Raw genomic sequence first — 18,368 nt, forward strand, 5'->3', positions numbered from 1 at the left:
CCTCACACACATTTAGGGCCATGGAAAGAACTTGCATTTTAGGAGCCCAGGAGGACAAGCACAGAGATAGAGGGAAAAAGCAGACAGTGCCCACCAGCCTACAGACAGCTCACACACCGGACAGCTCTTCACAACACCTCGGGGCACGACTGCCCTGGTGACACAGACCACAACCTGGCCTGCTTGTCTGCTATCTGCAGCATCAAGTCCTGCTAACAGCCCTTTTGCTAAGGGAAATCCATATTACAGTCTCAGTTTTCATTATTTGTTAGACAAAGTGGAGAGCTATGAGGTTATATTTGCCTCGTGCATCTGGAACATCGAGCGCTCAAGGAATGGATATGAGTTCTTGCCCAACTTTTATAACTTAACATAAAGTAATCTTATCAAGACAAGAAAAAAACCATTCAAGCAACCTGTTGCAGTATAAGCTTTAAAAACATGAACTGAAAGACAAAATGCCATGGTTGAAGGTATCCAGAGTTCCCATCAGGTAAATTCCTTCCCTTTCCAAGCAGCTGCTGGCATCCTTCCTGACCAACAGATGTTGCTATCCCCCTTCCATTTGTTGCAGGGCCAAAGTACGGAAAGGCCCCTCCCTGTCGCTCTTCGCAATTCAGTGAATACTTCCAGCCATGCTTTTATTTCTGTTAGTAAAGACAGCAAAACCGACATACAACCACAGATACACAGTACAGCATAATGTCATGATGTGCCCTGCATCAGCAGAGTCTCCCAGTGCTGAACTTGGAATGCCATCTTTGACCTTGGCACTGCTCTTAGTGACAGGTCATTGATGGGTAACGTGCCCCTCCTTCCTCAGTCCGTTTCAGTGGTCTCCTGGCTTTTCTCCAGTCTAGTATTTAGGATCTTCCCAACAGTCCTGGGTAGGGACCCCTTTCTCCACAGCAATCTGAATACACGCCTCTCCCCCCACCCCCCAACCTCCCTTTCTGCCACGGCAGAGGTCACCAATGGAAAAAATAATTCTACCAGGAAGACTCTGAAAGTCTCATCAGGAAACATCAGCTGCTGCAAAGGCTGCTCTTTCTAGATCTGAGTAAGACACCTGGGCATCAATTAGCTCTTCACTGTGAAGCTCCCTGTTCATGCATGCATCTGAGAGAATCCCATTTTTGCGGGAATGTGGGAGATGCCCATTTGTCTCCACATCCAGAGCATTTCCATTCTGGTGCCATTCCAAGCCGGCTTTGCGTTTGTTTAAGTCCTGCTTTTCAGGATCCCCGTGGATCTCTCCATTGGTGTATACCTCTAATGCATACTCACTGATTCGTATGCTGGCGTTCTCTGCGTCCCCACCATGAGTGGAAGTCCTAGAGCTGGCTGTTCCTGCCTTGAACGGCTCCTTCCGGCCCAGGATATGCTGGCTGATGATTTTACGGAAGGTGTACCGGAACTCCCTGATTCGGTAGGCATAAATTAGAGGATTTACAACTGAGTTGGCATGAGACAGGATAATAGCCAGGTACATCAGCCAGAGGGGAGCATGGGCACAATTTGGGCAAAAAAGGGTAAAGCAGTTAATAATATGTAGTGGAAGCCAGCAGACTGCAAACAACCCAACAATGATGGCTAAAGACTTAGCTGCATGGACTTCCTTCTGCAAAGTGGAGCGAGAACGTTCCCCATGTACCATCTTGTTCTCCATCTGCTTGAGCTGTCGCCGGGCTGCCATGAAGATTTTCAAGTAGATACCAAACATGAGGAGGAGGGGCAAGAGCACACAGGCAAAGAAGTTGTAGTAGACCATGTACTCCATGGTGACCACAGCCTCAAAGAGACATGCCACCATACTGTTGCTGCAGTTGATGAGAGAGGACTTATTGGAACCCAGCTCTTCAATCTGGGAGCGATTGTGCCACCCTAGCATTGGTGTCAAGCCGATGATGAAAGATAATACCCAGCAGATGGCAATGATACCTTTAGCTCGAGAGCCAGTCACCAGGCCATTGTACCTATAAAGCAGAGGAAATGGGAATTACATCAGTAGTATTCAACAAGCCCCTGACACCCAAACAACTTCCCAATGTCCCAATATCCCAGAAGACAGCAAGAAAGGCACCTGCTTCTTCAGATGGGCCTTTGAACTGCCATACAGAACCCATGCGGCACAGCTCAGCAAGGACTCCATGGTGACATTGCATGCCACCTATTTCCCTCCCCTTTCCTTTAGGCAGTGAATAGGTGACAGAAAAGCAGGGAAATTAATACATTTTTCATCTGTGTTCCTTCACTCCACCAGCCCACTTGGTCATGCACACAGATCTTGCAGCCTGGATAATCAACAGCACTGCTCTGACCCTTTGTGATGAAGACCGCCATGGCTCTCTTGCCGAAGGCTGAGGTAGTTCCTCCTTTCTGGCAAAAGAGCAGCCTTGTAGCATGGAATTGCTAGGTCTGTCTTGCAGTAGATCTGTAAGACAAATAGCACAAAAGAACTCGGAGGCACAGTGCCATTGGCCCCGTGTCCATGTTCAGGTGTGCTCCAGCAAAATTCTGCTGACTGAGTTGCAGAAGCCAGGCTGGCATTTCCTTGCGCAGCACCTCACTCTGCTCCACCATGGCACTTTCAAGAAGGCCAGCACCACCAACCTTCCTTAAATAACTGAGACAAGTCAGCAGTTTTTCTCACCAGCCCGGCTAAGCTGACCCCATGTCTTTCTCAGAAAGGAGGAATTAAGCTGAGGACAGTGTGCTGACTACAGATGTGCTGTGGGCTGCACTGCACGCACCAAAGGGGACTTCAGTGGTGGAGATATTGATATGCCTGGCTGAAGCCAGTGCTCTTAGCAGTAAATTCTCTGAGATCTGTTGAAAGAGACAATAAGCAACATGGTAAGAACCTGACAGTGCAGCTAGGGACCTTTGTTTGTTTGAAATATCAGCCAGTTCCCAAGGCCTCACAGGTTACTGCGAGTCCTGAGCTGACTCCACCAGTTCTTCTCTCTGAAAATGTAAATCAGGGTAACAGTTTAACATTTCAATGCAATTTCCCTCCCTTGGTAATGCTTAGCATGGAAAGTAAATGGCCGGATTCCCACATTGTCCAGCGTGGGTCCCACACTGTACTTGACCCCATGTGTCTGCAATCGGACAACGGTAGCGCTGGGCTCCCAGTGTTTACCCAATGCTCCTTCTCCCTCTGTCCCCAGAATTCTCTCAGCAAACAAACATTAGAAACAAAAAAATCTAACAAGCCATAGAAATCTTTCCATCTCTCAATGAAATAGTTACTCCCACAGGTTCATGCTCCTATCCCAATACAAGTTCAAGACAGGGGAGGAGAGAGGCTGCTTTTGCCGGGCACAGTACAGAATGGAGATCCTGCACGTGCTTTAAATCCCTGCTAATGGGCCTTGGCAAAAACCAGGCTACACGCAAGACCCGGGCAGGCTTCAATCTCCCTTCCTTAGTTGCGTTTTCTGCAAATCAGAAAAGAGGGAGTGGGTGAGGGAGCTAACCACACAATTCCCAGTATCCAAAATACACTGCAATCTTCCTTCCAGAAATGAGGGAGGGATTCAGCTGATTCTGAGAGATAAAAAGGTTTCCCCAGCAAGTAGTGGAAACTGCTTAATGCTTAGAGGATGCTAAGGGCACAGCATGGATGGTGGCAGGGAACTGCTCACATTCAGACCTCATCAACACAGCAAAACCGTACTTTGAAAAGTACACTCAGGGAGCAAGAGATTGGCTGAAGGCACTTGAAGCTTGGAAAAACAAAAAACAAAACAAACCCCTCAAAACCCTGCAGCCCTGGAATTGGCTACATCTTGTCAGAGGAATTTTGAAATTGTGCAGCTGTTATCCCACGGACTAGAGATGTCCCTTCCCTTCCACTAAAAATATATTCATTACTGCTCCAGGCAAACACCCCCCCGCTTCTCCCTCCCTTTTACCCTCTGGGGATTCCCATGCAACAAACTTTACAAGGCTTAGGAACAGCACTTAACCCAAGCAGCCTCCTGCTTTCCAGCTGCAGTATATTGTGCTGGCAGTGGCAATTACCAACCTACCAGTGACTGCACTTCCATAACGCCTTGCTCAGTATCTCCAAGGGTTAAGGGAGAAAGCTCACAGCATCTCATCACATAGTGTGTGGCACTATGTTGGCCAGGTACCCATTGAGAAGTGTCCATTCACTTGGGAGAGCTTGATTTCTAGGACCCACATGAGACACCACAGGCTGACTTGGCTGAGGTAGGGTTATTGTCCAGACGGACTTTCCTGGACTCATTCCTTTTTTCCACTTAGAGATGTCACCAGGCCGGCATAGAAGAGTTTGTGCACCTGTCTAGGCATCTTTCTAGGCTCACAGCAGCCAGGCCAAAGCTACTCTTTGTATCCCCAGTGCTATACAGCTCTACATGGTAAGTTCAGGACTTCCAGAAAGCAGCACATATACTGTGAGTTGCTGGCACCTATGCAGGAGACACAGCCTGCTGAAAGGAGCTGGTCACACCTACAGCCCATGTTCTGCATACCTGGCGGGTGACTTTGTAGCATGTCTGATGTGTCCAGACAGCACTGGATTGTCTGTGCACAAACAGTTCTTGTGCTTCCTGGAAATACTGGACTTGCTACACAAACGACGACTTCTGCTCGTGAAATTCCAGACACAAAGAACATTAGTGCAGAGCACAGGGACACCCACGGTAGAGTTGGGTGTGGGGATAGGGGCACCAGACTCCTCCAGAAAACAAAACCCACTTTTGCAAACACAGGAAATTGTGGATGTTTTCCCCAAAATAATTTTAATTTCACCGGCCCTGCTGCTCTCCCAACCATCAGGCTGGCAAACTGACTCCAGGAGAACATTGGTGAATGCACAACTCACCTGTGCTGCCTAAAGTAGCTTGGCTGAGGATGTGATGCTTCTGGGTCCTTGGCCTAAGCTCTGTGTCATGGAGACAATGATTCCTGCAGAAGGTGTAGCACCTCACCAGTCTGGTTCATAAACTATGAAGCTGGGTGGAAGCCAGAGCTGGTATAAGAACCACAGGGTCCTCACGTAGAAGTTAAAATCTTTCCATACATTGCATGATATGTAGCTGGCCTAACTCATTGTCACAGCATCCAACCAGCCTGCTGCTTGTCTTCCAAACCCACCTCTGGTTGACAGCACTGCACATCTTGGCCAGATGGCTCTGGCATGCACGGAGCACGTTTCAGCCACCTTTACTGCATCACACCAGAAAGCCTGTGCTCAGTGTTGAGGACACTGGGCTTTGATCTGAATTCCAGCCGTGCTCAATGGTTTTTAACAAATCACTACAAAACACTGTTCACTGAACACATCCCTCAATAGCCCACACCTCAGGCAGCTGCAGTCATAGGGGGCAAGACAAAAGGAGGATATTCTATCCCTATTACATATATCTGGAAATGCAAGACACTAACAATCCCAGATCATCCAGCAAATCTTGTGGCAGAGCAAGAAAACAAACCCAGACCTTCTCATGCACCACCGAAACAACCCTTTCCCAGAACTCTCAGTCAAGAATCTTTGTCCCCTATTACCAGGTGCTAACTGATACTAGTGCTTGTCTATGCGATGGAGATGGGTAGGGTGGGATCCCACAGGTGGGCACAGGGCTCTAAACAGCAGAAGCAGTAATGGTGGGCAGGCACCATTCTTTTGCTCGTGGCACGATCAGCTTCCAGACTAAAACCTTGGTAACAGCAAGTTCCACTGCCCATGAAGCCATAGACAGCTGGCACTGCTTTCAAAGCCATGCCCATGGTTGTTCAAAGGAGGAAGTGAATTATTCTTCTTTCATATTAGGTTGAATCTGCCCATAATCTATTTGACACAAACATGAGTACATGTACTTGTACATACTTGTCATAAAGTCAAAAGGTTTATGATGAGCAGGGAAAGAAGTAAGTCTGGATATGGCTCAAAGTGACGATAAAACATTAAATCCCTGATCCACTGATTCAGATGCTCATATACGAGCATTTGAGAAGGCAACCCTAGAGAATTAAAGCAACTGCTGAAACAGACTGCTCTCAGCACAAAGGTCCCTTCCATGTCCTACACTTTATTCAGGGTTGGTGTTCATCTCCCCTATTCTTCCTACCCCAGACTTTGAGAAGCCAGTTCTTCACATCTAGCTCCCATAGCCTCTGGCAGAAAAGCGTCCCAGTGCCACCTCTGAGCTGCAGTTTCAATCACCACTACATGGGATAAACCTGTCCCAGTGTTCCAAGCGACAGGGAGCTGCACCTTAGTAATGCATTCCCAGAGAAGCATCCCAGTAGCTTAGGCAGCCAATCATCTCCAAAGCAACTTTCATCAGAGGAAAAGGTCTGCACTTCAGCCAGTTACTGTAGTTGGCACTGTATGACCTGCATAAGTATTTATGCCACAGGTGAATACCAGAATCCAGCACACAGAGCAAGCAGTAATCTGAGAAAAGTTTTCCGTTTGGCTGCAGGAAGAAAAGATTTCTCTTCTCTCTCCAGTGCATCGGAGCTACCTGTCCTTCACCATGGGAGTATCTTTACCACAAATGCCTGCACTAGAACACGTGGCTGGGCACTGTGCCCACGGAGCATTTGCTGGCACCAAAGAGCCTGGAAAGTGGCAATTGTTCTTGGCCCATGACTTCATCCTGGAGCTCAGACTTGCAGCCAGTTTTGTTTAGAACACCCAGGGTTTTATATCAGCGAGTGCAGGTTTTCAGGTACCGGCCGTGTTAGAGAGACAGTTCGGATTTTATGCTAGACCAAACAATGTCTCAGACTCACTTCCTTGGGAGTTCTTTATTGCCGCTTGCAGAGTGTTACATTTGTATAAAATCTGGCAGAAGTAAGCAAACTGTTTGAGAACTTTTGGAAAGTTTATCAAATTCTACACAATGTTTTAATCATTTGAAAGGTAGAACCCGTAAGATGTTCACAAATTGGTTTTTATGTATTTTTAAATTTTACCTATAGATGTCTTTCCTCACCACAATTTTTTTGGGGAGGGTCTTTTATCCACAGAAAAATCATTCCAAAGTTAACTCTAATTATGTACTGAGGTGTCCAAAACCAAGCAGTATCAGAAATCTCACTCTTCTGCCTCCTTAATACTGACAGTTTATTTGTGTGGGAATACACATGCACATATGTATCCACTGAGACATGTGGTTACCTTCCTTAGGACAAATCAGACATGATACAGTTAAAAAGAAAAAGAAGAAGAAAAAACAAGTTTGGCCCTTTTCAGTTTCACTAGAGTGAAGGAAGTCTGATTTTTTTTTTTTTTTAAGAGTGTTCATCTAATGAATATTAGGAATGCCTGGTGTTACCTTTCTTGTCCTCTGAGGAGGAGAGGAGAGGCTTTCCCAGGCATTAAAGGTTGGGGTGAAAACGTTGCATCTTTAGTGGCAGAACTTTCCTTCGAATGGTTTGACACATTTTTGAGACAACCAGGTATTAGAAAAAGAAAAAAAATGAGGGTGTGAGAAGTCTGAATCATATCACATTTTCCTCTTCAGCTAATCAGCTTTCACTTTCTCAGCATGTCTGAGGCTATAAATCTAATGCTTATTCATCCATAAATTCTTAAGGGGAAACACAATTGACAAGTCCTTCGCTCCTCCTGTAAAAGGACAAACCAGGAGAGGACAAGGAGGGGGATGAATCCATGGATCTACCTGTGGGTTTCTGCATCCAATCAACTCCCCTGTTTTTGGGGCAGAAGAGGGTGTGCTCTGTTTTTTCAAAAACAAAATAGTGAAACCGGTACAGTGCCCAGCACTGACGAAGTCTGATTTTTCTAAAAGACTCTTTACCTTGGCTATTCCAGGAAATTAAATTTTCAAGACAATATAGTTACAATGATACCCCCCAAAATGGGCAGAAATCCAGATTTTAAAAATCCTTTTCCTGGCAAGTCATCCTCTAGCAATAAGAGCGCTTAAACTGTCAGCAAAAGTCTTCAGAGTTAGCTCATGAGAGGTGAATTAAAGACATTAGCCCTTCTCAAAACGATTTCAGAGGCAAGCTCCCGAGGGCTATTCTACATGAGTTTCTTTGTACCATTTACCATTATTTTGGTTTATAAACTGAAACCATCTATATGTAGAACTGTCGAAAAGTGGAGACAGTCCAATTGATAGGTAACTAATATTGATAAAGTTTTCTCTGCAATGGAATGGAATAGTTATTCTTTACAACTACATCAAAAGTAGAGGTACGACTACAGGTTTGGAAACCAACAATTAACGGTAATGTTATAGCAGCACAAGCTTGCTGAGGCAAGGCTTCAGGAAAGACTATGCTGCACTAGTCCACATGGAAAGGTAATCTCCGCAGCTCTAGGGAAAAGAATGCTTTCTATTTTTGAATGGGAGGTTTGTGTTAATCGACATAAGTGCTGGATGACCAAAGTATTCACAAGAGACAAAACTAAATTGCACAGGTCAACACAAATGATTTAAGCTCAACAAGAGTGAGGATGTCCAAAAACTCAAACTTGAGAGCACAACAATCAGAAATTTGTTCCATTTTTGCAGCTACGTTTCTTGTTCAGCAGGATAGGAAGCAAGTCTCTCCATTCCTGAGAGCATGCTGCATCCTCCTAAGGACAAGACGGGAAGGAAAGAGACTCCTACACTGCCTGCACCGGCCTCTCCCAGGGCTTCCTCTACATCTTTCGAGCTTACTGAATGACTCGGAAGCATTGTCACAAAGCATTGAAACCCAGCCCACAAAACGCAATGCTGCTCTGCGCCCACAGTCAGATATGTCTCGTCACAACAATGTGCTTCTGGAAGACTGAACTGAGTAGCAGCCCCTGTGCCTGTGGCAAAACTTTCCCTTGTCCCACGTCAGCCTTCGTGGTTGCACACAAAGTAGCAGCTAGTCATATTCAGCTTTCAAGCTCTAATATTTAAATGTCCTTTTCTTCCTTTAAACTCCAGAGTAGAGACCACAGAGTAACCATCTCCAGGTCTGGATTGGGACAAACCTCTGCCTTGACCTAATACATGCTTTGCTTCCAGAGGCAGTGCCTAAGCTAGTCCAAATCTTCCTAAGGCCTATTTCTTCATAGCCTGCTGCTTCTTCTCCCTTCACATTTAATGGACCCCCAAGAGAAAACCCCCATCTGCACTCTCCACAACCCTGCTGCTACAGCTGCAGGCAGAGTCCCCCATTCTCCCCATGGGGAAGGAGACAAGTTGACCTCACCCCCTTTCTGCCCTCCAGCATGTATTGCTTTAGCTCCACTTCCCCACAGTAATCCTTCTGGTGCTGTTGGCTCCGGCTCAGAGTGCAGGTTATTGAGGTTACCGCACGATCCTGTCTAAATATGGAACGGCAGCTCCTAGGCAGCGCCATTGCGATGCCATGGGCACACACCACATGAGGACAGAGAAGAACTGGAAAAAGAAGCGACTAGAAAACCCAGCATCCAAGGCAGCCTTCAAGACCTAGAAAAGTTTTTTTCAAATTACAAGGGAAAAAGTGCTGCTCCTCATTTAACTTTCCCTTCCTCGATTCATCTCCAGATCCGTTGTTTTCACTAATGTTCATCCCTCACCACCCTAGCTCCCCCCCCGTCCCCCCAGCCCAACGGGTGCTTACCTGAGGGGTATGCGGATCGCAATGATTCTGTCAATGGCAATAGCAAGGAGGCTGAAGATCGAACTCTGAGTCAAGACCAGTACGAAGCAGGCAATGAAAAGGCAGCCATAGAAGAAGGCACAGAAGCCAGTGCTGATGGTGATGGCAAAGGGGATTGCCAGCACGCCCACAGCAATGTCAGCAGCAGCCAGGGACACCACAAAATAGTTGGTGACGTTCTGCAAGTTGCTATTCAAATAGACTGCCCAGCAGACCAGGATGTTCCCCAGGATGGCCAGCACCGCAATGACCAGTTCCAGGATGATGTAAGCTACATCTGAGAGGAAGTCTTCTTTCCCATGTACTAGCATGGTGAGAGCGACCAGGCCAACGTGAGAACGTGCCAGAAAAGCTCAGCGTTCATATCTGCAGAGCACTGAACAGCCAAGACACCTCAAAGCTGCCTGGGGTCTGAAGAGCACTCAGCTGCCAGTCGGTGAAGGTTGCTCACACACCCCCTTTTCTCCCCATAGCTGTTAAAGGTCTTTACAGTAGCAGGTATCAAGAAAAAAAGCCAGGGCTTGCCAACTCCAGCAAAGTGGATTAACCAGATGCAGAACAATTCAAACTCCAGCAGACGAATGGACAGGAGAGTATCTCACGTAGACGTACACGGCTCCCCAGGCCACAAAGTCCAGCAGGCAACACGACACAGAAAGTGTACTGTATGGCAGCGTCACATCAGCTGTGACTTTTTGTTTCCTGTTGACAATCGCACTGCTAGTCATGGCTTCCTGTCATGTACATACCTACTAGCAACATCCTCCAGTTCTCTTTTTCACCTTTTTCCCCTAGGACTTGGGAAATACTCTCTTCAGCCGAAGCAAACATTCAACTTCTTCACTTGTAGTTTCCTTTAAAAAAAAAAAAAAAAACCACCAACTACATACACTAAGTAATCAGCTCTATGGAGGACATGGAAAAAGCAAAATCTCATTAAAGTGGCACAATAAATTGATAACAGATATTAAACAGACCTAGAAGAATACATCATTGGCAAAAATCTCACATTTTGTCTATCCTGAAAGCTGCAGGGCCAAACCCAAGGTTCAGGAAGGCAGCATTTCACAGTGGTGATGAGAAACAAGGGACGTTTTGTTTTCGAGGCTACCAACTGAGCTGGTACTTCAGCAGCTGCTCAATAGTCTGCCCTGAAACACGAGAGCCCCACTAATTACGCCTTGGCAAGTGCTGTGGCTGCACAGAGGAAAGGTGGAGGAGCCCTTTTACGTACACCTGTCTCCCTCTGATCACAAACACAAGACTTGAGCCATCACCCTCACGTACTTTGCACAAAAGTGTGCTGCACCAATACGCTGCTCTGCGATGACATGAACCTTCATTCCTAAGGGGGTTATGTTGCTGGCATGTGTGGTCACCACTCTGTTGCCATACCCAGTCTTTCCTTCAAGTGCACAGATACTGGGATGTGATCAGCAGCAGGGAGAATAGTTCGAGGTACGTCAGACAGTGACATCTTTGAGGACTTTCCTGCTGAGCGTGCACACTCTCTGCAAGGGTCTCTGCAGGTTCCTCTCCTGCAACACCATCGTTTTTGTTCACATAAATCTTTATCCTATAAGCAAACCATTTATTCATTATACCTGCGTTGTCCATAGTGTTTGTTGCATCCACAGATTCAGGTCAGCATCATTCTTCGACTACAACCAGCCAGAAACACATCCACCAAGATACACCTCTCCCAGAAACACACACGTAGGCACAATGCCAACGTCATCTCTCAAGTATACGTTCATATTCCTGCAGTATCATGCACACAAATCTGGGACTAAAGTTGGTGCCACTTGCAAGGAAACATAGTCCCTACAGCTGCCATTTCATGTGAACAGATACACATCATCTGCATGCTTACATGCCTCACTCACACCCTAATCTTGCAGGTCACCTTGTACCTCTGCTTTCAGACACGGGTGTATTTCACCACAGTTTCAGCTAATATATAGCAATGGAGAATACAGTTCCCTGAGCTTCATGCCACAGTCAAGAGATAATTGTTTGCTGTCCTACCCTGTCACTTCCAGAGTGGGTTTTAAACCTTATTTAGCAAGCTTCAGAAGTAGTATTTTCTCATTAATTTAAGAAAACAGCTACTTGAAACATCAGAGGGCCGAGAGAGAGAGAGACACAGCACTAACTGATAAATCACTCGAGCTTAGTTTCGGATGCAACATGAACCTCCGAAAGAAAAGGTTTTTGGGACCCCATCCACAGGTGATCTGGTGTGGTCTAACCCAGCAGGGTTTCATGCCTTCACAGTTCACTCCGTTTTCAATTCAGAAACCTAATTTCTCAGGATAAAATAAAAGGGTAAAGACAGTGATAATAAAAGAAAATATGATTAACTTGTGATTCACATCTGATCTCAGGAATATAATCTAATTTTAGACCTTTCATTGATTTAGAGCTCTATTGCTAATGCTGCATTTGGAAAGAAAGTGAATGATTCTTGGTGGTTTTTCTCCATCTTCAGCAATCTTGTTTATGTGTTTTGTTTGGTTTGTGTGGAAGAAATCAACAGAAGAGATTAGTTTGTGAACTAGCTACTGAGAGGAAGATAAAGATCATCCATTTAATCTTTTCTGAAGAACAAAAAACCCCAAGACGTCTCTATATTGTCTATCTTCCTTTAGCAAAAGCCGCTGTTTTCCACTGACCTCCTAAAGATTGCTTCTACTTTTTTGAATTTCAGGGATGTCAGTGATATGCTCCTACATCACTCTGCTAGCACCTGATTGTCCATTACAAATCCCAACAGGTTTGTTTCAAAGTAGATACTGAAAACTAACCCCCCTGCCCCCAGCCTGACATCCAAGGAAGGGGATTAGAATTAATGTAAGATAGAAATAAAGAAAATCTGGAGGGAGAGAAAACAGAAAGGGCAAGATGAAAAATAAACAATGCTTTGTGCGTGTGTGTGAGCAAGAAGTGGGGAAAAAAGACAGGAAAAAGGTGGCAGGAGGAAAAATAAACCCAATGAAACAAGGGAAGCAGTGGGCAAAACAGGTCCGTAAGAGAAAGACAGCGTGTGTGCCCGTCAGATGTACCACACACGGCTGTGCCTGAAGGCTCTGAAGCGGGGGCAAGCTCCCTGTCCCTTAGCATCACGGCAGCAGAGACGGCAACAGGGTAATACTCTGGCAATGGAGGGGGGAGCATACGTGTCCCCACTTCCTAACATGCTCACATATTTCCATGCAGGTCAAGCTCATGACCAAACTCCAGTGTCAGGACAAGTTTACAAAAATTTAACAAATTACGGTGACACACTTGGGCCAAAACTACTGCTATGTAAAATAAAACCGCCATAAACACCCCCACAAGCTGCTCTGAGATGAAGTCAAAAGAACTGAAGATACTGCTTTTTGAAAGGAGCCAGCCTGAGAACTGGTCACGTTAATCCTGATGCCGAGAGGATTTACTTAAAGTCCTGCTATGTTGCTCTTGCACCTCATGTTCATACCACATACACCTCAGTGAAGAGGATCAAAGTGAAATTACTGGGGTATTCTTCCCCATTTCAGAGCTTCCTTTAGTAGGATTATGAATCCATATTAATCCCAGATGCATTTTGTTTAACCTGACTCTTTCAATGGCTCATCTCAAACTCATTTTCCAACAGGACATGGAGGAAAGTAACAAACCTACGCTGCGGGCGTCCCCCCCACTAATCGTTAAACACAAGACAAAGCTGGAATTACCTACAGCTCTGCACATATCCTGAAAAAGCACAATGCTGGAATCTGAAGTTTAATGACCACATCACATACTGTTTTCTGACACAACAGAGCTTTTAACCTTCTACTTCAACTGTTTGTTTCATGGTCTGATGTTAACTTCAAATTTTTTATCTTTGAATTTGTTTGGTCCCTTGTTTCCCATCCCCCTTCACAAACAGTGGCCTCAATCGTCAACCCAAGCACTAGCCATTTATTCCAAAGCAATCTGTGAGATGTTATGTCCAGAAGAGGACAACATGTCCTTCCACCCCTCTCTGCTCCCAGATGGGCTGGAAAACACTTAGAGAGTTCTGCAAAGCCAGCACATCTCAGAAGAGAAATGACGGGAGCTGAGCAGGTGTCCCAGCCATGACAAAACAACATTTTGTGTCTGCTTCAGCGCTGGTGCTTCTGCGGTAGCCACAGACATTAGAAAAATCAATTATTAGCCACACAACCCCAGCACATCAGAGGCCTCACCTGCTGCTTACACAAGGTGCCACAACCTGGGAGGTTCCCCTGTTCGACCCGAACTCACCCATCTCACCTCATTCATCTCTCGCAGTGTCAGCCTGCTACAGCTTTCACCCAACATGATAACAAGACTTTAATTGTAGCAGTATTTGCAACTTGCTTTAAAACAAGAACAGACCCAGTCTTTCTGCTTATATGGCTAGAAATTTACTGCACAGGGACAAAATGAAAGACAGACCACCTACAGAAGAAGACATATATCCAGAGGCAAAGCAAAATTTATTATAGAATCATTTACTTCATGCAAGACCCAAAGGTTCACCAACCAGGTCTGACAAGACAAAATTAATTAACAACCTGCTTTACTCACTGGGGAAGTGTATATTTAACATTGCAGGCCCTTGAGGGATCAATATTGCAAGCTTCTTGAAGCTTAAGAAAAATAACCTGTATGACACAACCTGCTGGACAGCTACAATTAGTATTTCTTCTTAAGCCCGTGTTTTATTTTGTTAATTGGATTAATTCTTTCTTGATACCCTGGGCTATGTTCCGGCCTTTTCCCATTATTAAATAAACCTTTCTTGCCACTCACAAATCTATAAAGCTGTTGCTCTGTTCGTTTTTAGTGACTTGGAACACTCTGTTCTCTCTCATATTTCAGCCCCAATGAAAAACTGCTCCTTGAAAATTCAATGAAGCATCTGAACAGCACGTTCCCATGAAGCAATTCACCACCGGAGCCTAAGCAAGCTTTTGTTTGGCATCTCCAGTTGGCTTTGGACTAAGGTGTTGCCCCTTCTCTCTCCTGAGTGCCAAAAGCATCGAGGTGAGTCCTTGGCCACTATTTGGTTCAAATCACCCACCTCAAACAAGCTCATTTCCTGCTCTCAGCCTCTTCAGGACGAGTTCAGGCATCCCAGTTTTGGATGCCCATGCTCTGTCACACTGGCACAGAGAAGACGCGCTCTCTCCTCCACGTGCCAGGCTGACATATATGATAATGTCTGTGACACTTCAATTTGACAGCTTCTCTCAGACGTTAGCAAAATCTCCAGGGGATCAGCAGCCCTCAGGGCACCCAAGACAGTCTATGGGCACGTAAGTGACAGGCTGCAGCTTCCCCGAGCTCCAGAGAGGATTGGTTTTTCCTTGTCTGCTTCAGGATAGGATAAGCAAGGCAGCAGGCAGCTCATGAGGCCATAGGGGAGTCTTCATCAAGGCTCATTCCTCAGATCACAATCTAGCATCTCCTTTTGACAACATGACCTTTCCCAGGTACCAGCCACGTACAGACTACCTAACTCCCTTAGGAAAAACCCTTGAATTCACACATGGCTGTAAGCAGAAAATTGGTGCTGCTAAATCATTTGTTTCCTACTTTCCAAAGCCTGGAGGGGGAGATGCTTGTCAGTTTTTATCCTCTCTTTGAAATCCCTTCAGCTCAAAGAGAATCTCCCTATCTTTTAAATCAAAATCTCTAAGAAATCTTGTCTCTCCCCATTTCTTTAGAGTATCAAGTCACAATAAACAAGGCAATGTGCTCACAGGCAGTACACAAATTCACAAAACAACTCAGGCTGTAAAACATAATGAAAACAGCTGTCCTTTCGAGGAGAATGATAGGGAAGGCAGCAGTAGCACTTTTCCGCATTGCTCAGTGGTTTCCTTTCTGAAGTTTGATATTTTATGAATACCTCATGTAGAGCGGCTTCCCCATGCCCCTGACTGCTCACACGAAGCCGGTGTGCTTGGAGCTGCCAGAGAGCAGCCTCACTCCTGCCTCCTACCGAAGGATGAAGAGATGTGGCTGGGTGGGGCAGGAAGGAGAGGAGGAAGGAGGCATCACCCATCTAACTAGGACATACTTTTTCTGGTTCCCCTATTTGCTTTATTATTGGCTGCTGGCTAAATGATCTTTTAGGTCATCTGCTTACAGTAATAGGAGGAAATTAAATATTAATAATAGACTATTTCCCTCTAGACTGCTCTTTGTTAACAAAGGATACAAGTGAAACAAAGCAGGCAAAACTATCAGCACACCATGCTCTTGATTTTCAGGTACCTGGAGCACCTGCAGTTTCCCTCAGCCTTCCCTGGGGTTACAGATGCCCGGTGTCCTGCACACCTGCCTGTGTGGACACCCATACAAGTGCAGAACACGGTGATGTCTGGAAATCCTTGTTCTATCAAGGGGCTCCACATGGCAGTTTGACCCTTCCAGAGGATTGTTTCAGTCTTTATCCAAAACATCATCTGAGCCACTGATGCTCTGACTGCAAAAAATGCAGGGCCAAGGATCTTTTGAAGCACAGAGCTTGTCTCTATTTGGGGAGTGAAGACTTCCTCCAGAGTAAACCCTACAGTGGGGTAACAAGGTTTCTGGATTGGCTTTGCAAATTCTCCAGAAATACTGAGTAAAATGACAGCTTTAGCTTTGCTAAACTCGGTCTAATCCCTTCTTACAGGAAAGCAGTAGCCCTCCAGGACTTAAAACCTTCACTCCATGTACTTGTGAAAGGCAAAAGAAATGGCTTTTCAGAGATCTGTACTGCCCCTGATCTTTGCCTGTCAGTTCAGAAATGAGGAAGAGGGACAACATTTCTGCTTTACATTTCCATCTCTGCTGCAGTCTGGGCCAAAAAAGGAGGCTATACTCACAGCAAGAACAAGTATGGTGAATCTGGGTGTAAAGTCTTTATCGACTAGGGCATTACTAGAGACACCGATACCGCTGCAGCAGTGACAGCAACAAACAACATCATAAAATGATACCCTTCAGGCCTGTCCCGTGTCTCTCTTCTCCTCCTGTTTACACCCCATCTAAAAATCACAAACACACCCAAAAAGTGAAACCCCACTGGACAACAAGCAAAGGTCGTAACACAGATGGGCTGGCTAACAGGAACGGCTAATGCAAAACCAATATTTCAGCCTTGCCTCCTGCCCTCCAAGGGCTAGAAGTGGATTAATTTTTATTGCAGTAGCGGAAGAGAAGACTAGAACAGAAGACATTTGACCATTTTTTTTTTCCTAAGTGGATGTTATAAATGTTTAAAAGCAAGAAAAAAAAACTCACAGTAATTATTCCCATTCTAATGGTCACAAAAAGCCAGGGAGAGCAAAACTAAGTAAGGCTGAATGACCAGCAGTTAAATAAGCCAGATCAAACAAACAAACAAAAAGGAAAAGGTTCCCCTGTGCTCACTAGGGTAAAGTCTCACAGGGCAGCAGGCAACATGATATATTGCCAAAAGGCAAAGATACAGGTTTTATTTTCAAGCAAACAATTTGTATCCAGGATTGATGATGTTGATTTACCTACAGTGGCATTTCCAAAAATAAAAAATAGAGCATTTGGATAAACTTTCATAAGACAGACATTTAGAAAAGCATAATTAAAACCATGTACCACAGCCAGAAACAAGTTACTACTGCCAATATCATCCACAATGTCTCTGAGGATCCAGTTTTCCTTTCCTGTGTGAGGGAAGAACTCAAACGCAAACTTTGCCTCCCCACAGCCCTACTAAAGCCAGCTGTGTTCATACACAAGGAGCATTTCCTTCAAGAACAAAACAAGAGAAATGAGGAAACAGGATATCAAGAAGAGGTGACCCACTGAGGAATACAGGCAAGGAAGGAATTTGCTCTGAAAATATTTATCATATTGTTAATGCATCCATTCTGGTATATTTTAAAATAATGGAGTAGACTTCTCTCCAGATGTGACTTCACCTCTCTTTTCTATATGAAGTTTCCAGACAGGCAGTTGAGAATTGGGTACATCTGTTCATTTTCCCGTGTTTTTGTCCAGTTGTTCCCAGACCCTATTCACCTTCTCTAACTACAGGTTTGCTCTCCACCAGGCCTTGCAAGCCCTGCTCCCTCTCCTCCGAGCACCATCCTTCTGCCAGTTGTAAGAAGTGTTTGACTAAGCTCTGCCAGTGAAACAAAAACTCACTCAACTCCAGTGCAGGGAGTGCTGTGGCACCAGATCAACCAACATCCTATCATCTCCTGTGTTAGAAGGAATAGAACTCTTTCCATCTCTCTCCGTGTAACTTAAAATGATTCCCCAGCTGTCCTTCTCTATGCTGATGAAGGCACTGTACAATTTGAACAGAGATGAGCAAATTCTACCTGCCTCTGAGCCAAAGCAAAGCTGTCTCACTGCATTAGCTCATCTGTGGCTCATACACTGACCCCTCTGAGCAAAGGTTATTATTGAGAACTCACCATGAAGCTCCCATTACCACCCAAGTGGTTTGACTCATATCCACCCACAGTATGAAAAGCAGTCAAGCCTCCATTGGGTTGTTAACACTGCTCATCACATCCTTCCTCCCCAACTTGCTCCCTTCTCTTATCAATTTAAGCAGTGACACAGCAGCAGCACTGAGCCCAAGCTCCACAGAGCCTTCCCCGCTGACATGGCAGCAGAGCCCGTCCGAACACCCCCAGAGCTCCCCCATCCTCTGCCCCTGCACGGCCCACCTCACTGACTGCCGTTTGCTC

At 45.4% G+C, this 18,368-nt stretch overlaps 1 protein-coding gene across 1 annotated transcript; it reads right to left on the bottom strand.

Moving 5' to 3' along the window:
• Nucleotides 1–1,015: 1,015 nt before the first annotated feature.
• ADORA2A (adenosine A2a receptor) lies at nt 1,016–9,950 on the bottom strand. The gene is made up of 2 exons (XM_009280032.1): nt 9,601–9,950; nt 1,016–1,976 (listed from the first exon to the last, which is right to left on the bottom strand). The coding sequence occupies exons 1-2, from the start codon at nt 9,948–9,950 to the stop codon at nt 1,016–1,018; spliced, it is 1,311 nt and encodes a 436-aa protein (XP_009278307.1).
• Nucleotides 9,951–18,368: the final 8,418 nt, after the last annotated feature.

This window comes from Aptenodytes forsteri, unplaced genomic scaffold, assembly GCF_000699145.1.
Source record: "Aptenodytes forsteri isolate BGI_AS27 unplaced genomic scaffold, ASM69914v1 Scaffold323, whole genome shotgun sequence".
NCBI classification, from domain to species: domain Eukaryota; kingdom Metazoa; phylum Chordata; class Aves; order Sphenisciformes; family Spheniscidae; genus Aptenodytes; species Aptenodytes forsteri.

Coding starts and splice junctions, on each gene's coding strand:
- ADORA2A (XM_009280032.1), bottom strand. CDS start 9,950: ATGCTAGTACATGGGAAAGAAGACTTCCTCTCAGATGTAGCTTACATC. Junction 1,977..9,600: donor GCGATCCGCATACCCCTCAG/GTAAGCACCCGT, acceptor TCTGCTTTATAG/GTACAATGGCCTGGTGACTG.